The 26136-nt window shown below is 41.0% G+C and overlaps 2 protein-coding genes across 3 annotated transcripts in view; one reads left to right on the top strand and one right to left on the bottom strand.

Annotated features, from left to right (window-relative positions):
* Window positions 1-24522, top strand: part of LOC138966949 (uncharacterized) — a 47400-nt gene extending 22878 nt beyond the window's left edge. Inside the window, exon 2 of the mRNA XM_070339359.1 lies at window positions 22494-24522. Within this exon, the coding sequence (XP_070195460.1) occupies window positions 22494-22961 (468 nt within the window). The 3' untranslated portion in view covers window positions 22962-24522. The remainder of the gene's footprint in view (window positions 1-22493) is intronic.
* LOC138966948 (uncharacterized) overlaps window positions 1-26136 on the bottom strand; it is a 136268-nt gene that overhangs the window by 9375 nt on the left and 100757 nt on the right. The window lies entirely within an intron of this gene.

Below are 26136 nucleotides of genomic sequence, written 5' to 3'. Positions count from 1 at the left end.
CTCTCTCTCTCTCTCTCTCTCTCTCTCTCTCTCTCTCTCTCTCTCTCTCTCTCTCTCAGTCTGACTGTCTGTCACTCTCTCTCTCTTTCTCTCTCTCTCTCTCTCTCTCTCTCTCTCTCTCTCTCTCTCTCTCTCTCTCTCTCTCTCTCTCTCTCTCAGTGCTTGTAAGACGCTATCAGTCTGTCCGTCAGTCTGACTGTCTGCGTGGACACTTTTTGCAGCATACTGTCTAACTACCGGTAATGTTACTATGTACAAGTCTGCACAGTGTTAACGTGACAGTGTTGTACATAAGCCTTCATCACTGGACAACATGACCAGTAGTTAGACCTTCGGAATGTGCAAAAGACGTGATGGTTAGTCACTATCTTGTGTTTACCACCGAAAAAGGCGGAAGGATGGGGGGCAGTAGGGGTGATGGTCCCATGATAACAGGTATCATCTTCAGATAAAGGGCGCCACTGGGCAGTTGATCTATGAGTGGTGGTTGGTTCTTGGTTTGTAACGTCCCTTTAACCTATGTGGCTATGCGTGACCGATTAACGTTTGTTTCCTTTCTCACTTTACATGGTTATCTGCGTATCTGAAACATGGTTATCTGCGTATCTGAAACATGGTTATCTGCGTATCTGAAACATGGTTATCTCCGTATCTGAAACATGGTTATCTGCGTATCTGAAACATGGTTATCTGCGTATCTGAAACATGGTTATCTGCGTATCTGAAACATGGTTATCTGCGTATCTGAAACATGGTTATCTGCGTATCTGAAACTATTTTCTATCACAGAAAAAAGAAGAAGGTTCTAAAGAGCTCATGTGTGGTTTGTGAATGTAACAAAACTATCCTCCCCGTGAAAGTGCACATGTTCACCATTTTTGCCACAAGGCCTATACAGGTGTTTTCTCATGACGGGTGTATGGTAATGGCGGTAGGGCAAAGGTCGGACTTAGTATAGTCGGATGAACGGTCAAAGCGTCGAAGCGACACGACCTTCATTGAAACAGATAGACTGTAAGCACGTCTGGTGACTGCAGCATGCAAAGGGCAAAAGTGACTATACCAGCGTCCTCTTTCTCGTCTCCTCATACTCATTATTTTTACTAGTATTTTTTCCAGTTTTAATTCACCACGTGTTTATCTTGCTTCTACGCACTATCCAGTTCTTTAAAAGCTCCTACAGCACTCTCGCCCTTTCGCTCACACAACCCAAGGCACACATGTTCATTTAATATCTTTTGAATTTGTGAGCATCGTTGCATAGGTTTCTACAAATTGTGAATGTGAACAGTTTTTAAAGAGTATGCCGAGAACAAAAACAAAAAAAAATAAAACATAGAATCGATGCCGAATCTGTATCGCATAATCCGCAGCGTTCTTCAGACAAGAAACAAACATAAAGAAACAAAGAAAACTATAAATCTTGATGCAAAGAACCCACTTTGTTTGAAGTATTCGAGGAGCAGGAATTAAACAAAGACCATGTACCTGTTCTTTCAAGAGTCTCCCGAATCCAACCAAACTTATACAACTTCTAGTGTATACTTAAAAAAACAATATTCGTCGAACTTTAACAAAGGAAAGATGCCAGTCAGGTAACATTGATGAAGACGAGATTATCATGTCTTTAGCTTAAAAGGTTGGTCGGTTGGTTGGTTGGTTATTTTGTGTTTGTTTGTTTGTTTGCTTAACGCCCAGCCGACCACGAAGGGCCATATCAGGGCGGTGCTGCTTTGACATTTAACGTGCGCCACACACAAGACAGAAGTCGCAGCACAGGCTTCATGTCTCACCCAGTCACATTATTCTGACACCGGACCAACCAGTTGGTTGGTTATTGTGCTTTATCGTCCCTACAACCTATATATAGCTATCCGGGACCGATAAAAGTTTGCTTCCTTTCTCAGTTACCTTTAGATCTATTATAGTAAAAATCCAGAAGGTTCTGATCAACTCACGTCTTTTCAAGTATGTCTCGACCTCTTTTAAAATTTAACTCAAAGACTACTTTTCGGGGGAACATTAAGTTCGTCGTATCTTTAAGCCAAGCTTCCTGAAATGAGGTCAACAGATTGTGGGATACGTTGACCGCCATTTAGTTTGTAGGCTATATATTCAGTAAAACAGGGGTCTGCCCAATGTAATCATAACACTTCCTTAAACATCAGCGGTAACCCCGAGTAACCTTTGAAACAGCCTTGTACATGGGCGTATAACCTTTTAGCCGGGTAATGGGCCGGGTACACACTGCAGTCACGGTTTGTGCGACAACTGTTGACATTCTGTGATAAGAAATCTTGACTGTGTTTTCTCTTGAATTTGCTTAAATTCTTTTCTGCCTCTCAAGTAGAGTCGGTTTTCTAAGTACATATCGCCTTATGAATTTGCTTTACGTCTTTTTGGTTCTCTACGTACATAGTAATATTGATGCAATAACATTATTATCTAAAAGGTGCTCAGGTTTGCAAGTAAATACCAGCATCGGTGCCTTGAAATTCGTTTCTAAAAGGGACTTTGTTTCGAGGGTGGGTAAAGGTTTAGAAAATGAGCGTTTAGTCTGAAAATAATATTGCCAAAAGGGACATACATAAACGACAATCCAGATCTTAAAGAATATACTATCCCTCGATTTGCAATTTTTCCCCATATTTTTTATTCAAAAACTATCTTTAAAATGATTCCTAGTTCCACTACACATCGCCGGTTCCTGCCAACTTTTCACTGAGAGTTAACTTCTGACTGTCAAGAGTGTGACAGCAGAATTTCTCCCAGTAATGAATGCAAGAAAATATTGAATCTTTAATTGTCATAGGAATTTGTGTGAAACGTAGCTGACCAACTTGAATGTTATCAGATAAAAAGCCAAAACCAAACCTAAACCATGGCGTAACGAAACGTGCTGCACGCTTTTAGGTATTTGTCAGAGGCTGGTTGACGTTTTAATTTGTGCCTGGAGGGCAAAATAATGGGATTCATCGCTCAAATATTTGACTTTCCTTTTTTAAAACGTGGGCAGCGTTAGATAACATGAAAGGGTACAAGCTCCTACAAAGAAACTTACAACACACTTAATTACATCGACTACTGTTATTATTATGAGAAGTCCAAAAGATAATTGTCCAACAGATAATGTCACTCTATGTTCCAATCATATCCTGTCCTATGACAATTAAAGATTCAATATTTTCATGTTTGCGCACAAAGTGTTACCTACAACGCAAGACTCACTCCAATGATTGATCGTTCTTCGCTTGAACGCGCAAGAATTCTTTAGCAACGCATGTGATAGGAGGTAGTCGTCCCAGTTTACATTTCTTTGAAGCGGAACAAAGAACAGTGCTATAATTGGCAAGTTTTGTGTTTGTTATTCTAAAGCATCACCATCTGCACCCAATTGAAATTAACCCGGTGTACATAGGTGTACAAACAAACAAACAAACAAACAAACAAACAAAAATCGTTTATATCCCGAAGCAACGGGTGAGTCATCGCCACACACTTTTCAACCCTGAAGTTCTTTGACGAGAATTTTCTGGGTACGATTGAGGCGTGTGAGGGTTAAATGGGGACTTGACACGACATGAGTCACATTTTTTAATTGCCTGTCTAGAGTCCAATCATTATAGTGCAGTTATAAAAGGTATGAATCATAAGTCTTTTCACATGCACAAATTGTAAGGGGCTTTAATGAAAGCTTAAGGGGCGTACAGGTGTGTGTGTGTGTGTGTGTGTGTGGGGGGGTGTATGTGTGTGTGTGTGTGTATGAGTGTATGTGTGCGTGTGTGTGTGTGATATTGGAAGCTTCGTTGTTGCAGCAGTGTTCTTTTTACATTTAGTCAAGTTTTGACAAAATGTTAGAGGGGGGAATCGAGACGAGGGTGTGTGGTGTGTGTGTGTGTGTGTGTGTGTGTGTATGTGTGTGTGTATGAGTGTATGTGTGTGTGTGTGTGTCTGTCTGTGTCTGTCTGTCTGTCTGTCTGTCTGTCTGTCTGCTTGCGCGTCTCTCTTTGCATGTGTCTGTCTGTCTCCATTTGTTTGTGTCTGTTGGTCTCCGAATATGGAATGTATGCGTGAGCGGTGTCTGCGTCTCCACGCAAATTCTTTGTTTTGAATCGTCCACGCCCCAAAGAAGCAAGTACATGTTCGGTTTGTTGACATCACGGGGGGAACCATGTAATATTCAGCTCCCGATTTAGATATCCCTTGGCGCAGTCGCTTACACTCTTGTGTTAAATTGAGGGTCGGGTCAAATATTGACGTTTATGAGTTCAGTGCCCAAGAAGTGGGATATCAATGTTCTACATGAAAATCCATTCCCGGGCTGTTTGGTCGTGAGGTTACGGTAGCCAAAATAAAGAACCACTTTTGTCCTTATCCTTGATGGAAGCATGAGTCGCCTGACCATGATCTTGACATTTTTAGCCCCCTGGGTTTGTTTTCCTCTCGAGAAAGAGGAGACATCTTTCTGCCAAGTCATACCGCGCTTGTGTGTAGGCTTGGAGCTGTCTTGCCCCCGTTGGTGTGTGCATACCTTGACCCTTTCCATAGGAAAGCTATAAGTCAACCTGTTTCCGGTCAATTCGACTCTTTGTTGCGGTGATATTGGAAGCTTCGTTGTTGCAGCAGTGTTCTTTTTACATTTAGTCAAGTTTTGACAAAAAAATTTAACGTAGAGGGGGGAATCGAGACGAGGGTGTGGTGTGTGTGTGTGTGTGTGTGTGTGTGTGTGTGTAGAGCGATTCAGAGAAAACTACTGGACCGATCGTCATGAAACTTGACATGAGAGATCCTGAGTATGGTATCTCCAGGTGTTTTTTTCATTTTTTTTTATAAATGTCTTTGATGACGTCATATCCGGCTTTTCGTGAAAGTTGAGGCGGCACTGTCACGCTCTCATTTTTCAACCAAATTGATTGAAATTTTGGTCAAGTAATCTTCGACGACGCCCGGACTTGGTATTGCATTTCAGCTTGAAGGCTTAAACATTAATTAATGAGTTTGCTCATTAAAGTTGTCATTAAAATCGATATTTCGCAAACAGATTTAAAATTGATTGCATCGTATTTTTCATCACATTTTGAATCTAAAAATATATACATATGTCATGTTTACTCTTAAAATGGGATCACAATTAACGAAAATAGATTAATTAATCTTACGATTAAAATTTAAGAAATCGATCCAAAAATGATTTTATCTTATTCTTTATCATTTCCTGATTCCAAAAACATATAGATATGATAGGTTGGATTTAAAACAAGCTCAGAAAGTTAACAAGAATACAGAAAAGCGCGCTTTCCTGCTTAGCACAATACGCTACCGCGCTAATCTGGCGTGTCAATATCACTACGTTTTGCACGTGGGAGGTGAGCGATTTCCTTCACGCGGGGATTGACGAAGATGTACTGCCTTGGTGAAAAAATACAGTGCGTTCAGTTTCATCCCGTGAGTTCGACAGCTTGACTAAATGTAGTAATTTCGCCTTACGCGACTTGTTTTGTCTTCAATTTGTCCTTGGATTCGATTTGGACGGAGGGTAGTCCGTGTTTGATGCAAAGTTAAACAAGTCGCGTAAGGCGAAATTACTACATTTAGTCAAGCTGTGGAACTCACAGAATGAAACTGAACGCACTGCATTTTTTTTCACAATGACCGTAGTCCGCCGCTAGTGCAAAAGGCAGTGAAAGTGACGAGCCTGTTTAGCGCTGTAGCGATTGCGCTGTGCTGCATAGAATGCTTTACTGTACTTCTCTTCTTTTTAACTTTCTGAGCGTGTTTTTAATCCAAGCATATCTTATCTATATGTTTTTGGAATCAGGAACCGACAAGGAATAAGATGAAATAGTTTTTAAAACGATTTCGGAAATTTAATTTTAATCATAATTTTTATAATTTTAATTTTCAGAGCTTGTTTCTAATCCGAATATAACATATTTATATGTCTTTGGAATCAGAACATGATGAAAAATAAAATAAAAGTAATTTTGGATCGTTTTATAAAAAAATTGATTATAATTACAATTTTTAGATTTTTAATGACCAAAGTCATTAATTAATGTTTAAGCCTCCATGCTGAAATGCAATACCGAAGTCCGGCCTTTGTCGAAGATTGCTTGGCTAAAATTTCAATCAATTTGATTGAAAAATCAAGGTGTGACAGTGCCGCCTCAACTTTTACAAAAAGCCGGATATGACGTCATAAGACATTTATCGAAAAAATGAAAAAAAATGGGGATATCATACCCAGGAACTCTCATGTAAAATTTCATAAAGATCGGTCCAGTAGTTTACTCTGAATCGCTCTACACACGCACACACACACACACACAAACACATACACCACGACCCTCGTCTCGATTCCCCCTCTATGTTAAAACATTTAGTCAAAACTTGACTAAATGTAAAAAGGAGAGATAGAAGGAAAGTGGCAAACAAGACACACGGAGGAAGAGCAGAAAGTAAATTAACTGTGCAAACATTGTTAGAGATGGAGTTAAGAGAGAGAGAGAGAGAGAGAGAGAGAGAGAGAGAGAGAGAGAGAGAGAGAGAGAGAGAGAGAGAGAGAGAGGGGGGGAGAGGGGGGGGAGACATACACACATATGTAACATATATGTCCCACGAGAAGAGGGGAGGGGAGGGATGGAGGAAAGGGGGGCGGGAGTAGAGAGATACGAACGAAAACAAGATTCTGTTCAGCACAGTTTGAAACGCGTCGGAAAATTCTCACAGAAAATAAAAATCTAGAACCAGTGCACGCGTGCAACATAGGACTTGACGTGCATCAGAGAACACTTTTCATTAACAAAAAACCCCCAAAGAAATTGCATTTTGTTTTTGCATTTACGTCGATGTTTAGGTTTGAGAAATGTCTTGTCAAACCAACCGTCTCCACCCAGTGTTCATGGAAGGACGCAAAGCAACACTGCTTCACAGAAATTCAATACATATTTTTATGAGAAATACCGCGATGCTCTCTTTTTCGAGTTGTGAGTGTATTTGAATATCAATTTACGTTAATGATTTAAAGGTCAAAAAGGGGGTCAAAATCGATATTTTTTATTTTTTTAACTGCAGCACACTAGATACTAGTCTGAGCTTGTTTTATTTTCTTTCTATGTTTGAATTCGATTTAATCTTAACACTGATTGAATTTAAACCAACAAGAAGGAGATGCAATCTGAGTGTGTTTCCCCAATGAAATTACGTCAACGATTATAAACCAAAACTGTGCTTCTCCAAATTTTTATTTTTGAACTTCAGCACACTGATTCTTTTTCCTCCTATTTAAAATAAGCCCTTATTTGAAAACCAAACACTGACGAGCGTGACATTTACAGCAAGGGGAAATAATCTGAGTGTGATTCCCAACGAATTTACGTCAAGCATTTAAAGGTAAAAAAAGTGCTTCTCAAAATCGATACTTTTGAACTGTGGCACACTCTATTCTTTTCCTTGTTCTCTTCCTTCTATGTTTAAAACCTGCCACTGACGTACGCCCTAACCACAGTTAGCAGAAGTGGTCTGGGTGTTTCCCTTCAATTTTACCTGTGAATGACTCATCGGCCTCTCGGCTGATAAATTATCAGCTCTGTTCTATGCTCAATGTTTTCATTACATCCTTGTTAAAAGCGGCTTGTTTGAACTTCCCTGAGAGCCGGGTGTGGTTTTGAGTAACTCAACGATCATAACAGAGATTGGATACGGGGGAATTCGTGTTGGTGGTGTGCCTCATGTTCCGTACACTACTTTAAACAGCTTTCTTTCCGCAAGCGTCCTTTTATATCTCTGTGTAATTATAGCTTTTGAGGTTTAAATGTGCAGCTTTATGTTCTATAAAAAGCGTGGTTATAATGGGCGGACTGTTGCAAATTTGCACTTTTGTGTGGGAAGCGACCACATTATCGTACAATGCTGTGTGGACGTTGTCAAGAAAGATAATCGATACATATACTGGAGGTTTTATTCTTAGTGTTCCCCGTTTAGAAACAGTATTACTCAGATGTAGGTGTGACAAGTTTAGACATGAGGGAAAAATAGAAAGACAGAAAAAAAGGTTAGAAACTTTCACGGATGGAGAATGAGCAAAACCATAATTATGTAGTGAGAGAGAGAGAGAGAGAGAGAGAGAGAGAGAGAGAGAGAGAGAGAGAGAGAGAGAGAGAGAGAGAGATTGAGAGAGAGAGGGAGAGGAAGAGAGGGAGAGGGAGAGAGAGAGAGAGAGAGAGAGAGAGATGGGGGAGAGGGAGAGAAAGAGAGAGAGATCACAGTAACATAAGAGTCTTACAAAGATGGAATAACTACTAGAACAAGAATAAGATGTTATACCAAACATATATATTTTGTCTTCATTCGTTTGTTTTCTTTTTGCTTAGAAAGGAACTGGTCTTCTCTAACTGGCCATTTTCAACAGCAATAAGTCGAAATTCTCTGACTTTTTAAAAATATTACTTTTGATTAAACTATAATACTAACCAGCAGAAAGAACCGGGTTAAACTAGAGACTACAATATGGAGAGCGGGCAGACGAGATTGGAGAGAGAGAGAAAGAGAGAGAGAATGAGAGAGAGAGACAGAGAGAGAGACAGAGAGAAAGAGAGAGAGAGAGAGAGAGAGAGAGAGAGAGAGAGAGATTCAGATTCAGACTCAGATCTTTAATACAAAGGGATAAAGGTTTTAGGCGATGCCTAATCTTCCAACCTGTCCCTTTTAGACATACATGACATTATACATTACATTTATATATTTATATAACATGTTTTAAACAGCCAAACGAATAACTAATTAACTAAGAATTTGTAATCAGGTTAAAACTAACAAAACCACTAGCTATAATAACGTATAATCAGAGAGAGAGAGAGAGAGAGAGAGAGAGAGAGAGAGAGAGAGAGAGAGAGAGAGAGAGAGAGAGAGAGAGAGAGAGAGAGAGAGGGGAGGGAACAAGAGAGAGAGGTTCACTAATAAGGCGAATAGGGTGTGGTTAAGGTAGAGGGACAGACAGACAAACAGGCAGGCAGACAGGCAGGCAGACAGGCAGGCAGACAGGCAGGCAAACAGAGACAAAGTTAAAGGATCGAAAGAGTGATCAGATATGACAATGTCTTCACACGAAAGCTATAATACTCAGCAAAATACTGTGCATTAACCATTCCAGGCAGAAACAGAGAAGCCGAGTGGAAAGTTAGCAGCAGGCGTAGGGATAGTGGCCTCCAAGAAGATTACTATTGCGTCACTCTGAATCATTGACTAGTCATTCAAAAAGGGAAAAAATAAGTACAGACTCTGCAAGTCGGTTTAAAATACTGGGCAGATGAAACGCCAAACTAACTCTTCATGTTGTAACAAAATAACAAGCATCCTTAAAAATCCTTGGACACACCATAACATAACATAGGGTGGAGGTGGGTAGGGGGACATTTTAAATCAGTATAACAATGCGTTTATGAATGGTTGTGCCAACTGCTAGGAAATGAGGTGAGGAGAAAAGTAAAAAGACATAGAGAGAAAAGGGGGAAGCAGGAGAACTAGACAGAAAAAGTGAAAAATAGAAGAATAATAGAGTAGAATGGAGAGAACAGAAGGAAGAAGAGAGAGCAACGACACACACACACACACACACACACACACACACACACACACACACACACACACACACACACACACACACACACACACACACACACACACACACACACACACACACACACACACACACACACACACACACACACACACACACACACACACACAAACACACACACACACACACACACACACACACACACACACACACACACACAAACGCACGCATACACGCACATACGCATGTACGTACGGACACACACGCCCGCCACTGACGCACACAATGTATACATACTTACACACACACACACACACACACACACACACACACACACACACACACACACATACACACTCATAGACATCCACATAGACACGCACAAACACACACGGACAGACACCCCACCCCATCCCCCCCCCCCCCTCACACACAGAGCCACGCACAACGATTCACCCCTTACGAACAGCTAAGCCACAAGTGGATCAACTTACAGGTACGCTTCGCTCCTCAGTGTCTCTCTCAACGCCCGTTTGTAAAAAGTAAATTTGAAGGGGCTTATTGTCCGTCAGGTCTTAATTGCCTATATTGGACATGAATTGGTTTATACGATTCGAGTTTTACGCCCTCACGGCTTTTGATGTATGCGTGTTTAGGTGGTATCAGCCATCTGCACTTATGGTAGAATGACCAAGATCTTTAACGTGCCATTGTGGTGACACGGGGGTGGGAGATGGATACCGTCTCTGGGTCTGCACATAAAGTTGACCCGTGTCCGTCCCGGCCCGGATTCGAACCAGCGACCTTTCGATCACAAGTCCAGTGCTCTACCACCTGAGCTACCCGGGCCCCCCTCGCCCGTTTGCAATCGGTTGTTTCCCTTTATATAAATAACTGAGCATAGGGCGTCATTGCTCAAAAAGAAGCCTTTAAAATCTCCAACCCGGAGGGAATTCTGGGTAGGGAAATTGTTTGATTTTTACAAAAAGACAAGTTGGCCCGTTAGCGCAGTCGGTAACGTTCCGGACCGATAGTTATGGAAGATCGGGTTGGAGTCTCTCTGTAAGCCAAGAATTTGTTATTTTAATATTTCAATTCTTCTGTTCTTGTTATAAACCCTTACTATAACCAGCATGTATCACCAAAACGTAGTGATTAAATCATTTATTCTAAATCTGTTTTACGGGTCGCAAGAGAGATGCACAGTGCATGCGTACATGCATTACTCATGAATATGTCTGCTGCCTGTCACCCCCTTTTCGCCGGAGGACAGATCTGTCTGCTGCAATCGTGAGCAACAAAAATACCACGACACTAATTTACTACGCATTTCTTCTGTCCGGTTTTCAGGTCTTGTCTGGTCTAGTCTATTATTATTTTAAACAATGTTTTGTTTCTGTTTATATGTTCGTACAATTAACATTTATAGAGAAGTATGAAAACAACAAGCCTACGGCTTATATGGTGTCTTCACAGCACATTTACGATGATAAATTCATTAGCAGATAGCAGACATTCATGTTACTATTACATACCGCAGTCAACCAATTCAACACAAACATATCATCCAAATTGGAAAATATAAAAAATACAAAATAAACCTCACCCTAGGTGATAGTAAGAAAAAAACAAGTCGCGTAAGGCGAAAATACAACATTTAGTCAAGTAGCTGTCAAACTCACAGAATGAAACTGAACGCAATGCAACGCAGCAAGACCGTATACTCGTAGCATCGTCAGTCCACCGCTCATGGCAAAGGCAGTGAAATTGACAAGAAGAGCGGGGTAGTAGTTGCGCTGAGAAGGATAGCACGCTTTTCTGTACCTCTCTTCGTTTTAACTTTCTGAGCGTGTTTTTAATCCAAACATATCATATCTATATGTTTTTGGAATCAGGAACCGACAAGGAATAAGATGAAAGTGTTTTTAAATTGATTTCGAAAAATTAATTTTTCAGAGCTTGTTTTTAATCCAAGTATAACATATTTATATGTTTTTAGAATCAGAAAATGATGAAGAATAAGATGAACGTAAATTTGGATCGTTTTATAAAAAAATATTTTATTTACAATTTTCAGATTTTTAATGACCAAAGTCATTAATTAATTTTTAAGCCACCAAGCTGAAATGCAATACCGAAGTCCGGGCTTCGTCGGAGATTACTTGACCAAAATTTCAACCAATTTGGTTGAAAAATGAGAGCGTGACAGTGCCGCCTCAACTTTCACGAAAAGCCGGATATGACGTCATCAAAGACATTTATCAAAAAAATGAAAAAAACGTCTGAGGATATCATACTTAGGAACTCTCATGTCAAATTTCATAAAGATCGGTCCAGTAGTTTAGTCTGAATCGCTCTACACACACACACAGACAGACAGACAGACAGACAGACACACATACACTACGACCCTCGTCTCGATTCCCCCCTCTACGTTAAAACATTTAGTCAAAACTTGACTAAATGTAACAAGTCGCGTAAGGCGAAATTACTACATTTAGTCAAGCTGTGGAACTCACAGAATGAAACTGAACGTAGTCCGCCGCTAGTGCAAAAGGCAGTGAAAGTGACGAGCCTGTTGGGCGCGGCAGCGGTTGCGCTGTGCTTCATAGCACGCTTTACTGTACCTCTCTTCGTTTTAACTTTCTGAGCGTGTTTGTAATCCAAACATATCATATCTATATTTTTTTGGAATCAGGAAACGACAAGGAATAAGATGAAATAGTTTTTTAATTTTAAATCGATTTCGGAAATTTAATTTTGATCATAATTTTTATATTTTTAATTTTCAGAGATTGTTTTTAATCCAAATATAACATATGTATATGTTTTTGGAATCAGAAAATGACGAAGAATAAGATGAAATTGATTTTGGATCGTTTAATAAAAAAATAATTTTAATTACAAGTTTCCGATTTTTAATGACCAAACTCACTCATTAGTATTTAATCCACCAAGCTGAAATGCAATACCAACCCCCGGCCTTCGTCGAAGATTGCTTTGCCAAAATTGCAATCAATTTAATTGAAAAATGAGGGTGTGACAGTGCCGCCACAACTTTTACAAAAAGCCGGATATGACGTCATCAAAGGTATTTATCGAAAAAAAGAAAAAAAAGTCCGGGGATATCATACCCAGGAACTCTCATGTCAAATTTCATAAAGATCGGCCCAGTAGTTTAGTCTGAATCGCTCTACACACACACACACAGACACACATACACCACGACCCTCGTCTCGATTCCCCCCTCTACGTGCAGACTGTCAGACAGAAAAGTTTGAGGACAAACAGAGAGAGAGAGAGAGAGAGAGAGAGAGAGAGAGAGAGAGAGAGAGAGAGAGAGAGAGAGAGAGAGAGAGAGAGAGAGAGAGAGAGAGAGAGAGAGAGAGAGAGAGAGAGACTTAGACTTAGACTTAGAACATTTTATTGACATAAAGGGTAAACATTTTAAGCCAAGGGCCTAATCTTACAACGTGCCCTTTACATTCACACTAACACATCCGCACGCATATAAACAACATAATATAATGAATTCATATTGGCATAACATGTAAATGTACAGTAAATAAGCATAAGCACCACCGCCACACGAAACACAAAATCTAATATACGATGTAAACAATATGAATACTATATGCTATGAATATGTAATATGACGTGAATAAAACTATATAGTAATATTAATATAGTATACATTAGACAGAACTGTAAGATTCACATAATTATGTCACCGCGGGTGTGTACTTACAGAGAACAGTTTAGATGTTTTTTAAGAGAAGATTTAAAAATATTTACAGATTTGCTAGTTTTAACATTCGAAGGAAGAGAGTTCCACCTTGACGGCCCAGAAAAGGCAAAACTAGTTTTATATAGATCTACACGGGTCCTTGGTAGTAGATATTTATCTGATCCGTATCTCAAGGGAGAGAGAGAGAGAGAGAGAGAGAGAGAGAGAGAGAGAGAGAGAGAGAGAGAGAGAGAGAGAGAGAGAGAGAGAGAGAGAGAGAGAGAGAGAGTTATCGTTATCGTTATCGTTATTGGTCTGTTATTGATCTGGTCTTGCTCTGTGTGTTTTTATGGATGCGCAAAAAGATACAATAAAAGCAGCGCCGACCATGACACTTATTTACTACACATCTCTTTTGTCTTGTCTTGTCTTGTCTTGTCTTGTCTTGAGGTTATTTTTTTATTTGAGATGCGCAAGAACGCATAAGAAGCCTGACGCTAATTTACGCATCGCGTGTGTCTTGTTGCTCGTAAAAAAACGTCAACCGTGAGGGTGGTGCAACAGTGGATGCAGTGTCCTGTGTCGTCGGTAGCATGCAGACAGTCACGGTTCTAAATTATAGCTCGGTCGAGGTCAAAAAGGACAATGGGCAAGGTTTGTGTATCAATCGGGTGTGTGTGTGTGTGTGTGTGTGTCTGTCTGTGTCTGTCTGTCTGTGTCTGTCTGTCTGTCTGTCTGTCTGTCTGATCGTAGAAAAGTCTGTTGCGTGTGTTTCTGTGTCTGTCTGACTGTATGCGTACGTGCATGGGTTTGTGTGTGTGACCACGCGTTTCTGCCTGTCTGTGTTTTTGTAAAGGAAGACAGCTGTCAAGGAGATCGTGACAAAGCCATTAAAATGAATTCTGTTAAGAAACAACGTTAATTATGATTAGGCCTCGACCTGGATTACCTGTGTGGCACAAAAGGTTAACATGTTAAAAATTGAAAACATGACCTCAAAACTCCACGCTTTATTCACGTGTTACGTCCTTGACAAATGAGAAATGTCCCTGAAGTCTCTGTGCAAAGATGTTTTGAGCTAGAAACAAAAACAAAAACTACCACAAAGACCAAGTCGGTGATTTGATGGCTGGGTGTGTAATCAATTGCGAAGAGGAAGTTTGAAAGAACCTTTTGCTGGAACCAAAATGGTGACAAAAGACCAAGCATAACAGTGACTTGAACTTCCTCGTTGGTTCATTCATTGGGATTTGATGGGGTTAGGGTGGAGGTGGGTAGGGGTATAATTATAATGCTAGGGGAAAAGGTGAATGCATGAATTTGCTTCCTGGTTAATGCATGCCCTGCACAAGCATTAGAACATGGCTAGTGCAGATTTGACAATTGTGGTTCGTAGTTTAATACATACAATAAAACTTCCTTTTTAAACCTAGACAAATCTAGGACAATCAGGAGTGAGTCTAAAAGTGGAGGTAAATTGACAGCCATTATGAAAATACCATCTAATTAAATCAATTAGAAAGGTCTACAAGGGGGAGGTCTTAAAAAGATGATCTTAAAAGGGGGTTTTGACTGTATTTGATAGCTGGAGTGTGGGCAGGTCTCGATGCCAGCAAGCTGACAAACGTCGTGAAATTTCCGATTGTGCAACCAATCTTACGCGATAGTATGCCGACGCGACACATGGCACGCGCTTGTCGGCTGAATCACAACATAACATTCCTTGAGATTTGAAAAGAAAGCACTGTAACAGGATAACGAGACATGATCTTACTGTGTGTTATCTCAGAACTGTGAACACCAACTGTACAGAGCCGTAAAAGAACAAAAGAAAGATATACACAAAGTAAAAAAACAAAAGAGAACACGAAAAAGAAAGTTAATCGAAGCATAGTGAAAAACATAACAATAAGCTTACATAATGGTTCACAACACCTTACACAGTTTTTTAAAACAATGTTTACCAAGCTACTAACCTCATCCCTAAACAACATTCCCTGGCCGCTTTGCAGCCCCAAAAGACAGAGACAATGGAAGAATAACAGCCGCTAAAATGTCCACAGTGTTGACACTGGCACATAGCGCAGAATTCTATAGGGAAAGAGTTAATGAAACATCGCTACTTAGGCATCGCTCACGCCACATGCCATTTTGAGAGGGACTCATCTGCGCTGGACTGATACCAACAAATTGCTGTCGCCCAGTTAACCCTGTTAGTCTGTTCGCCGTGCAGAGAAACATCGCTTGCATTAAAAAGCTTTCTTTGGGGTGTTAACGGCAAACTGTGTTACATTTCGAAACTTTTGCGAGTAGTTAAAATTACTTACATTTCAAGAAATTAAATATATTGTTATGAGTGTAGAAAACGTATTTGAAACAAGAGGAAATAAAGGTTCAAAGTTTATACTTCTCATGTACAGAACAGTCTCTGACCAAGGAGACGCTTTCCTTTTGAATGTAAAGGCATATAGTTCAAAGACCTGAACAAGACAGTATATAAACACACAAACACACACATGACAGGCAAATGACTTTCAACCTTACAGTATGTTCCTTTGAGTTAACCAGTAATATTGCATTTGTGTTTTGGTCAAAAGAAGCGTTTCCACATCCCATATCCCTCTTACACTGTTTGACAGTTGGCATCATTGGCGAAGTAACAAAGTGGTTGACGGGTGAATTGCAGGACTTCATGTCTTTGCTGTAATGAGGTTACAGGAGGTCCACCTTTATGCAAGAGTTGACTAAAGATCAGGACCTGATTATATTGTTCAAGACATATATTGTTGATAGACCACAACATTTGTTGATTAAGTTCACAGGCGTGCATCTCGGTTGGCCATTGTACCCATGTGATGACACTTTGGACTTGTAATAGATGTGTTTCACGTTGGCGAAAGATGGTCATGTTTCAGTATGTTGATGGACTCTCCGGGGATAAATGTAGGGGCAAATTGTAGAGGGAAGTAGAGGGAAGTAGAGTGGGAGATGTGATGGGAAAGCAAACCACTGAAGTTATCGTTCAAGAGCTGTCCATTTTGTGACTCAAAAAGAGTACAAACAGGAATCAATCATATGTCAGCAATCAAAACAAGAGCATCTTTTACTTTCATGCGAATGACAAGTTTGAAAACAAAACAACGCCTACAAGCGTTTAATGAACAAAATCATCTGAACCTGAATCACACCATAACATTCCATGACATTGGACAGCTTCACGAACACATTGATGCAAATAGATTGCGCGCAGTTACGAACACTTGATATTAGAAGCAGCGTTAGGCTTTTTTGTTTCTTCCACGTACTCTGAAAGACTTAACATCTTCTGACCAATCTACTGGAATACCCATGACGTCACGGTGGAGCGGGGGGGGGGGGGGGAGTCAAGCATAGCTCCTCCCAAACGTGTGAAGTCTCCCTTAAAACCCGGTTACCTGGTAAAACGAAGGATGAGCGTACCAGCGGGGTACCCGTTTTGCACCCATAAACTTTGTTGTCGTGTTGTACGACATGGAATAAGGTTGTTTTCAAAACACAGCGGTCAATAACATCTCTCTCTCTCTCTTTCTCTCTCTCTCTCTCTCTCTCTCTCTCTCTCTCTCTCTCTCTCTCTCTCTCTTTCTCTTTCTCTCTCTCTCTCTCTCTCTTTTCGAGTTCGAGTTCTCTCTCTCTCTCTCTCTCTCTCTCTCTCTCTCTCTCTCTCTCTCTCTCTCTCTCTCTCTCTCTCTCTGTCTCTCTCTTTCTCTCTGTCTCTCTCTCTCTCTCATTCTCTCTCTCTTTCTCTCTCTCCAATCTCGTCTGCCCGCTCTCCATATTGTAGTCTCTAGTTTAACCCGGTTCTTTATGCTGGTTAGTATTGTAGTTTGAACAAAAGTAATATTTTTAAAAAGTCAGAGAATTTCGACTGATTGCTGTTGAAAATGGCCAGTTAGAGAAGACCAGTTCTTTTCTAAGCAAAAAGAAAACAAACGAACGAAGACAAACTATATCTGTTTGGTATAACATCTTATTCTTGTTCTAGTTGTTATTCCATCTTTGTAAGACTCTTATGTTACTGTGAACTTGATTGTCCTTTCTTGAAGTAAGAACACCAACAAGAGACCTACATGAAGTAAACACCGATCGTAGACAATTATTTCAACCATGTCGTTTTACTAACTCCAGAAACACTTATCGTATTTAAGGCCTGTCGAAAACATCTAAACAGTTAAGAGTACCGACAAAATGCGTCTAAATCACTGTGTTGCCGTTTACACGCATGTGAGGAAATGGAGGAAGTCGTCCGTACTATAGTTATGATTTGTGACCTACTCAAAAGTGTTATGTCAAACATTTAAAGGCACACTCGTGCAAAACAGGAGTGTACATGGGAGTTGCAGCACACGAACGCAATTTAGATTGTTGAGTGCAGAAGCCATTGAAGAGAATCGACGATGCCATGTAGTATGAACAAAATGTTGATAATTCACGTCCTATTGATTTGAACTTTGGTTGCTGTTTGAATTAGTAATGATTTGTTTTATCAATACACTTTTTACGTAAACATTCTGTGCCAGACGAATTAAGGTTCAATAGATTTTGTTTATAGAGCCGCTCATATCCCGAGAGATTAGGGTCAATGTTGAAAAAGAATAGAAATTCAGTGGGTTGTTTTTTTATACTTTCAGATAGTACTAACATGATATTCGTTGAATATCAGAATCAATATTACACAGACGACAACACAAAACGGAGGTATACAATCAAATAGTTGTGTGATGGGCTTTTGGCCAACACGGTCTGCTGTCATTAGAGAATGGCGTCTTAGGCGGAAGTGACCAAACCCGGTGCAAATCACTGACCAGCGAGGTCAAAAATGCCCCCTGACCTCTCTTCTTCAATGGACCAAACCTGATCTGTGAAAGATGTCCCAGCTTATGGGGACTAAACATTCACTTGCCACTCCACTCTAGCCCAACAGTCACTATGCCATGAGAACGTCCAGACACCTTACACTACCATCCAGAAGCTGCATGGAGCGAAAAGGGGCGGTGTTTGAACAGCAAATAGTTGTGAGCGCAAGTGGCCCAGCGGTAACAGCGAGAAGAAAAAGGAGGAAATGTCGAGGAAGGGGGGGGGGCAGATATGTATGATGGTTGTGGCTCCTGCGTTGAGACGAGATGGAGGTAACAAGAAGATAGGGAAGGGACCGGGAAGGGGAAAAAAACAGACACAGGTATATTAGTTGCTCCTGTTTTTGTGGGGGAGGAGAGAGGGGAGAGAGGGGAGAGAGGGGAAAAAAACAGACACAAATAAATGGTTTGTTGCTCCTGTTTTTGTGTGGGGCAGGAGAGAGGAGAGGGTGGGGGGACTTAAACAGATTCAGGTATGTTAGTTGTTGGTCCTGTGTTAAGAGGTGTGTTAGCGGGCCATTTCTGTACCAAGCGGTGCAGTGTTGTACACATTCCTGTGGTTTGACCAGGGTTGGAAGAAAAGAGTTGCTGTTTGCTGGGCCCCACCATGTGCAGTCTTTATGGCGAAGTGCTGCCCTTTGGTCAAATGGAGGGGGAGGGGGATTAGATGGTACCATTGACCTTTAATGTAATACTGTGGTTGGTACTGTGAAGTACGTACCCCGGATGCTCGTACGCCAAAGAGTGTGCAGGCGTTGAGAAGCAGCATAGCTTTGTCGTAGGGGAGACACAATTTGAGTTGTAATGTGCAACGTTGTCTAAATGTACCAGTGGCTGTTGTGCTAACAAGAACTTTTGTCTTTTTTTCCCTTGGTTTGGGATGGGGGGGGGGGGGTGTTAAGAAAAATATGTTCGTTGATGTATGAAAGAGCAGAGAAGCATAGTACAGTATAGGTCGGAGCAGCCTGTTACCTTGCAACAAATCAAACCACTTGTTGTACCATAAAAAACAAAAAAACTAAAAAAACGTCTTGACATGTAAGGTAAAAGTCTGATCAGAACTGGCATCTACTGCACTAATATGTTTCGAACTTTGCGAATCAGCAATTACTTTTTGAATTCAGGATAAGTTTAGAACTGACATCACATTGGTTCTGTCAGAACTAAATTCACGATGACTTTTATTCTAATATTATTTTTAAATTTTGTTGTTGCCAAAAGAGGCAAAAGAAAAGTTGGAAAGCGATGTTTGGAAATACGTAGAGTTACAGTACTCTACACAATGCTTCCTCGCGGTAGTTCTCCCTGTTGCTCATTCTTATCTCTCATTTGACATCCTCTAACGACCACCCACACCCTAACAGTTTGAAAAGCATACTAGCAACACCAAACACTCAAAACAAGCGAGCGAGAAAACGCTTTCCCCATCCACCTCCATTGTGTCATCAATGATCAGAGTAATGATGGTCATTTCGTCTCGGGGCCTATCAAAGATGGCAATGTTTCATGTTTCTTCTTCGTCCAGTTTCATGTTTGACATTTACTCTTTGTGTCATGTTGCGACTGATTACTTCTGTACCATTTTCCGTTCCTCTCTTCAGCTGATACATTTGACGACATAAACAAAATAAATGTCCAGACCATTAAAGGTATCGGATTCTGAACAATTAAGCCGGGGTGAAAGCTATCTAATTTATTGACCAAACAGTGAAGATGAATCGGGATATGTATTCTGTGTCTTGCGGAACGCAGTTCACAAATGGTCTGCAGAGGAAAAGCAATATATCACTGAAACGTTTCGATACTGGTTGTCACATTGTATACCTACAGTTTATGAATGTAGTTTGTGGCTTCCAACGGGATACCTTCGTGGTTTCCATCATCAAATGCGTTTAACAGATACAGTACAGTTGAAGGCCATATATTGCCCTGCATACCCGATGCTCTGATCTACGCTTGGCATATATTTGTACGCAGATGAGTTTTGAGCTGATTTTGGCTCAAAGATTGTCTACTTTTGTAGCTCCCGTGTCAGCCTTTTGTCTTGTTTTGTCCGTGTTTTGTTGCCTTTTTGTCACTTCTGACACCTTTTCCTCCCGTTGTCTCGCCCCGCTTCTCTTCATCTTCATTCGCTACTGTATCCCTAGTTGACCCACAGTAGGTGTTACTTTTACCACTTTGTTGCAAACGCCGTTAGTACCTGTGTTCTCGTGGCTCATTCACGGCTTAGATGGCCAAGAGCGTCCTCATCTTCTTAATCCTCTTTCTCACCCTCCCTTTCTTCCCCCTCGTTCGGCTCTGCGTCATTTTCATTCACTACTTCCTCCGTAGGTGACCGACAGTGCTTGTTGGTGACACAGAGGCACCTGCAATGAGAGGACAACTCCCATGACAGGACACATTCGGTTGTCCCTTCTTCTATCCTCTTGGCCAAAATGTACCTGTCAAGACAGATCGCCTGCAATGCAGGGACACTTTTGGCTTCTCCTAAGGGTGTCCTTTAATCGCAGGTACCACTGCACCGCTTTGTGACGCACACCTTGTGTACCTGTTCTCTTTCGGCCTACCCACCGGTCTTGTTTCTTCTTTTTTTGTTTTGGTCAAGAACATTGCAGTCTTCCTCATTCTTGCTCTTCTCCTTTTCTTTCACCCTGCTCACATGCTGTCAATCTTTAGTCTGTACTTTCCCAAAACAATGCACTCATAATTACTTGTAAGTTTTACCAGCTTGTAAAGTCCATTCGTACTCGTTTCCGTAAGGCTCCTCCACTGTCCCGTTTCCTTATTGTGGCCCGGCACATGGTAGTTTTCTTTCTGTTCGAATCTGGCTACGTTTTCTCGCTCGCTTGTTTTGAGTGTTTGGTGTTGGTGAGTATGCTTTTCCAAATCTGTGCTGTGTGGTTCGTTTAAGGATGCTACTGTTAGTGTTATTTCCTTGTTGCGGTTGATTTGTGCGTCTGTTTCCTTGTTGGTTGCAAGCTGTTGATGATGTGGCGTTGATATAGTTGGCACGCTGTTGACTTTAATTTGTTTTGATGATGTGTGTGTTGCTTTTTGTTCATTTGAGTGAAATCGTCTTTGATGTGGCTAGCGGTATTCATGATTGTGTTCGAGTCGTTGTAATCTTCTTCTGGTATGAAGCCAAACAAGCCTTGTCTCGAACATGTGTGCTCGTGCGACTTGCCATTGCATGCCCCCTCCCTATACATGCTTAACTCCCCTTTCTAGGCTGTGGTTTCTGTTAATTGTCCGCGTATTTCTGTGTCATTGCCATCCAACAATAGTTTTCTTTATATGTATGTTCTTCTCAGAAGCCTCTTTCCGCGATGTTTGTTGTTTGTTTCAATGAGTATAGTGTTCGTAATCTTGTTGACAAAAGCGTATTTGTTTTCCCTTTTTTCATATTCATAACTAGTCCTGTCTTTGCTCCCCCCCCCCCTCCTTTTTTTTAAAACTTTTTTTAACATTATCACGTATCATGCTTTTATTTGCTTACACTATTAACACTTTTGCTCTGTTTGCATCCTTACTAATCCATATTTGTTACGTTTCACTTCTCTCAGTTTCAGAAAAAATACTGCTTCTCTGTAACGGTTTCCACCGGTCGCTTAGTCTATCTGGTTTTGAATTATCTGTTTATTTTTCAATAGTTATTCACAAGCATGTGTGTAGCCTTTGGTGACAATCCATGTTCACTTTTAACATTTTCACATTTTCACATTCATAACTAACCAATTCTTGTTCTTTTCTTCTCCATTGTGTTTCAGATTCCGGATCACATCTTCTTCGTTTTCATCTTGCACTAACTTAACACTTTTGACGACTTTGTTTTATCCCCTTTGAGTAGCCTACTCTTTTGACCTACCTCTCCCTTCCCTTAACATTGAGAATAAGAACACAATGGCGATGGCCTTTATGGAAAAGCACTGAATATTTGCGCACAGAGCACTTAACATAGAAAACAACTTGTAGTTATTGACTGTCTTACCTTCCTTTTCCGTTCTGATACACTTGCTCTGTATCGTGTCGTTGGCTTGATAACTTTACTTGAAAATAATTGCGATGATAATTTTACTTGATAACTTTGCTTATACTACCTGGATCATATTGCATGCGGTTTCTTGGCTTGTTTGAGTCAATGCTAACCAATCACCCTCCCTTCATCCCTTCCCGCCACTAACTCACTCTCCTTAACCTATTGTAGATAGTATGTTCATCCTCTAGATGATATTATCATGTTGCGTACAGTATTGTTGGCGTTTCCTTACCGGCGTGTCTGTTGTGTGTCCCGTTACAGAGCTCCCTGATGGAACAAGACCTGTCCTTGATGCGCCAACTCCTCACCCTCAACGAGACGATAGAGGAGCTGAAGTGGCAACGCCGTTACTACTACAGCCGCCGCTCCCTCTCCGGCTCCTCCCTGGACCTCAACCACAGCGACTGCTCCGTGTCCGACACCGAAATGTACGACTCCGAAGACGACAGCGGCCTCCTCAACAGCAGCGGCGAAGCAGCGACGGCCACGGCTTCTACTACTTGCAAGACCCCCATTGTCACCCTCACATCACCTTCCTCTTCCTCCTCTTCCTGTTCGTCGTCGGCGTCTTCTCCGCGCATGAAGGAGAAGAGGTGTGTCGACGGCCAGAAGCTGCTTCTCGGATCCTCGAAAATCAACAGCGAGAAAAGTTCCAAGATCTACCACGAGAAGAGCTCCTTCGACTCTGGCATCCACGAGCAGAGCAGCGAAGAAGAAGCGGTGGTATAGCAAGGGAGAGACATGGTGAAAGTGAACAGTATTTATATTTGGTGTGCGTGAAGGAACTGTTGCTTCGTTTTCAGACCTTTGCTCAGCACAAGTGATGTGTTCTTCGCTATCTCTCTTGCTCTTCTCGTGCGACTGTGTTGAGGACTCTTTTCCCAATAAGAGCCTTTCTTCTTCTGAGCCAGTCCGACGACGAAGGAAATGACAGGGTGCCTTCCTCCTCATAAGGCCTGACTTTGACAGTATTTGACTGCTATGGATACTTAACAGACAGTGTGTGTGTGTGTGATCACAGAAAATGCAGCAAGCCTACAGAGCCAGGATTCTGTTCCTGACCATGGAACAGGACTTCCTGCTTTTTCTGCCTGTACCAAAGATATTCTAACAGAAGAATATCTTTACCCGCACTGAGAAACACGCAAAGGATGCTCAAAACATTCAGCGTTTAGTTTTAGCAGCAAAGCGACGATCATTCGATTTGAGTTGACATCGTGAAAGAGTAGGTATTGCAGAACGTTTTTTGCAGTATTGAAGACACTGGACGATCTGTTAAAACAGATAATTTGTAGTTTGACCATTGGTTAGTATTTAGAGTGTGTACACAAGTCTGCTTCTCTTAGCCATTGATGTAGTCTCTACGGTGTGGTTAGTAACATGCAATGTAGATTGCAAGTTATGTTCCTGCAATAGCAGCGCAGTAGTCCTCTTGTTTTCTCTTCAGCTTCTTCAAAAAAACGTTCCTCTTTCTGTCAGTGTTTACCTTTCTCTAATTCTCACCCTCCCTACCTTCTCAGTCCCCACTTTGACTCCCTATTTTACCCCCCCCCAACACACACATACTTTTGTTTCTCTAATACCTTAGTGAGTATTCAGAATTATAACCTTGGCTAGGATGTATGTTTTGCAATGTAGAACATATGACGAATTTACACATGACTGGCGTTTTCGCCTGTACATTTTTGTAAAGTACACAATAAACTGCCCGACATTCAGGTTTTATCTGAAACAATCTTTTATTTCATTTAGATTTGTAATGCAAGGTTAGTCCTTTTACCGACTTCAGGCATTTGTGTCTGATATTTAATTACAAGTGTGCTGTTGTAACTATTCATATACCAACCCGACGTTTTGACGACCTTGGAATGACCTGACATGAAGTGTTATCTTCTTTGTATTAATTAATTAACGAACGCATAGGTACATATGTTTCGTATGAGTTTTACCGCGTGATCGTAGTCCAAGTGTTTGCTAGTGTAGATTATGTTTGTGGTCGTGTCTGTTTGGAACAACTGACCCGGTTTCTTGCCTTCCCCGACACCGTGTTGACCGAGTCAGTCCAGTGTGATTTTCTCACAGAATGCCTGTTGGTGAAGAATGTTTGCCGTTCCTAATTTGTTTGTGTAGCTGTGGCTGCAAACAGTTACCTGCTACAGGTATACTGTATGTGTGTGTGTGTGTGTGTGTGTGTGTGAACAAGACCGACGTAATTATGTTTTGACGAACACAGCCTTGTTTTTGGGGTATGTGGAAAATAAGTATGGGCGAGAGAGACAGAGACAGAAAGGGCAAGAGAGCGAACGAGAGAGAGACAGAGAGAGAGAGCGAACGAGAGAGAGCGACTTTTGTGTGAGTTGTGAAATACAATGCCAGTAAAGACTATACTCCAGAATGTACACGAGATTGTACAGAATTGTTAACCTGAAATTTCAACTACATGTACTAGTAGCAAGATTTCGCGAGCTGTAGCAGCCCCACAACCCACTCTAACATCAGCCATGCACACTAAAACTTATACAAACAATGTTTTGCACGTGCACAGCATCATCATGACATCATGCTTTTTACATGTTGTGATGACGTCTCGTGCACACACTCGAAAACAAAAGCGTTTCCGCTAAGTCACTTTGAAGTTGTTTTGTTTTGTTCTTCAATTGAAACGTTAGAGTTACCAGCTAAAATAACATTTTAGAATGTTTAAAAAAACAACTATTGTAATGGCCTTCATTGAAATATTCACTGTGAGAAATCTCATGTGAATTTACCTGTTTGATCGGCTGAGTGAAAGTGGTTGTTTTATGATATTGCGTGAACGATGATGAATACGTGTTTTACGGTGTAGTCCAAGTGTGAGTAAGTGAACTCTGCTGATATACATATGTATGCAAATTGCCTTTTTAATTTGTATCGTTGTATGTTTTACCATGTTTTGTTGAATGATTTTTCATGCAAGTTTGTATTAATGCATTTTGGATGTTTTCAATGACAAACGGAAAAAATAAATTTTGAAATATACATAAACTTTGCTAGATCTGTTCATGTATGCACGCAAGCGAGAGGTCTGCATGTGTGTTGGTTTGAGTGTGTGTGTGTGTGTGTGTGTGTGTGTGTGTGTGTGTGTGTGTGTGTGTGTGTGTGTGTGTGTGTGTCCCTCTGTGTATCTATGCTTGAATACCATTATTTCTGCACATACACACAATTCTGTTCGAAAACAAAATGATTCATGACATCGACAGTTCATAACTCACTACTTTAGCAAACCTAGCACTTCAACCAATGTTAAAATGCACACAAGCCAGATATAAAAATATACGTAATCGTTCTATTCTACCAATAAAAATAAATATTTTTCTAGATAAACTAAACTCATCATTACAGCTCTTTATGAAGCAGTCACCGGTCTGCACACAAGAGAAGGTCATAGGGTCTCTCTCTCCCTCTCTCTCTCTCTCTCTCTCTCTCTCTCTCTCTCTCTCTCTCTCTCTCTCTCTCTCTCTCTCTCTCTCTCTCTCTCTCTCTCTCTCTCTCTCTCTCTCTCTCCCTCCCAGCTCTCTCTCTGTGTCACACACACACACACACACACACACACACACATATACACACACACACATACACACCACACAGACACACACACACCACACAGACACACACACATATATGCGCGTGCGCACGCGCAGGCACGTACATAAACACATTAAAGGTAATGGGTTCATTCAAGACCGCTTTATCACAGTCACGCACGAGTGCTGTAGACACTTGAGACCCTTTGTAATCGTAGCTAGACTAATGAGATCTTGTATTACGGATCGCTAGATAAAGTCATCCCACTGAACTTTCGGGTCAACCACTTGATACGGTCTTGTTGTGTGTAACAAGGACAGGATACAACAAGTCGCGTAAG

The sequence above is a fragment of the Littorina saxatilis genome, linkage group LG5 (genome assembly GCF_037325665.1).
Source record: "Littorina saxatilis isolate snail1 linkage group LG5, US_GU_Lsax_2.0, whole genome shotgun sequence".
In the NCBI taxonomy this organism is placed as follows: Eukaryota; Metazoa; Mollusca; class Gastropoda; order Littorinimorpha; family Littorinidae; genus Littorina; species Littorina saxatilis.
The sequence above is the reverse complement of the archived record's forward strand: the minus strand, read 5'-3'. Positions and strand labels throughout refer to the sequence as shown.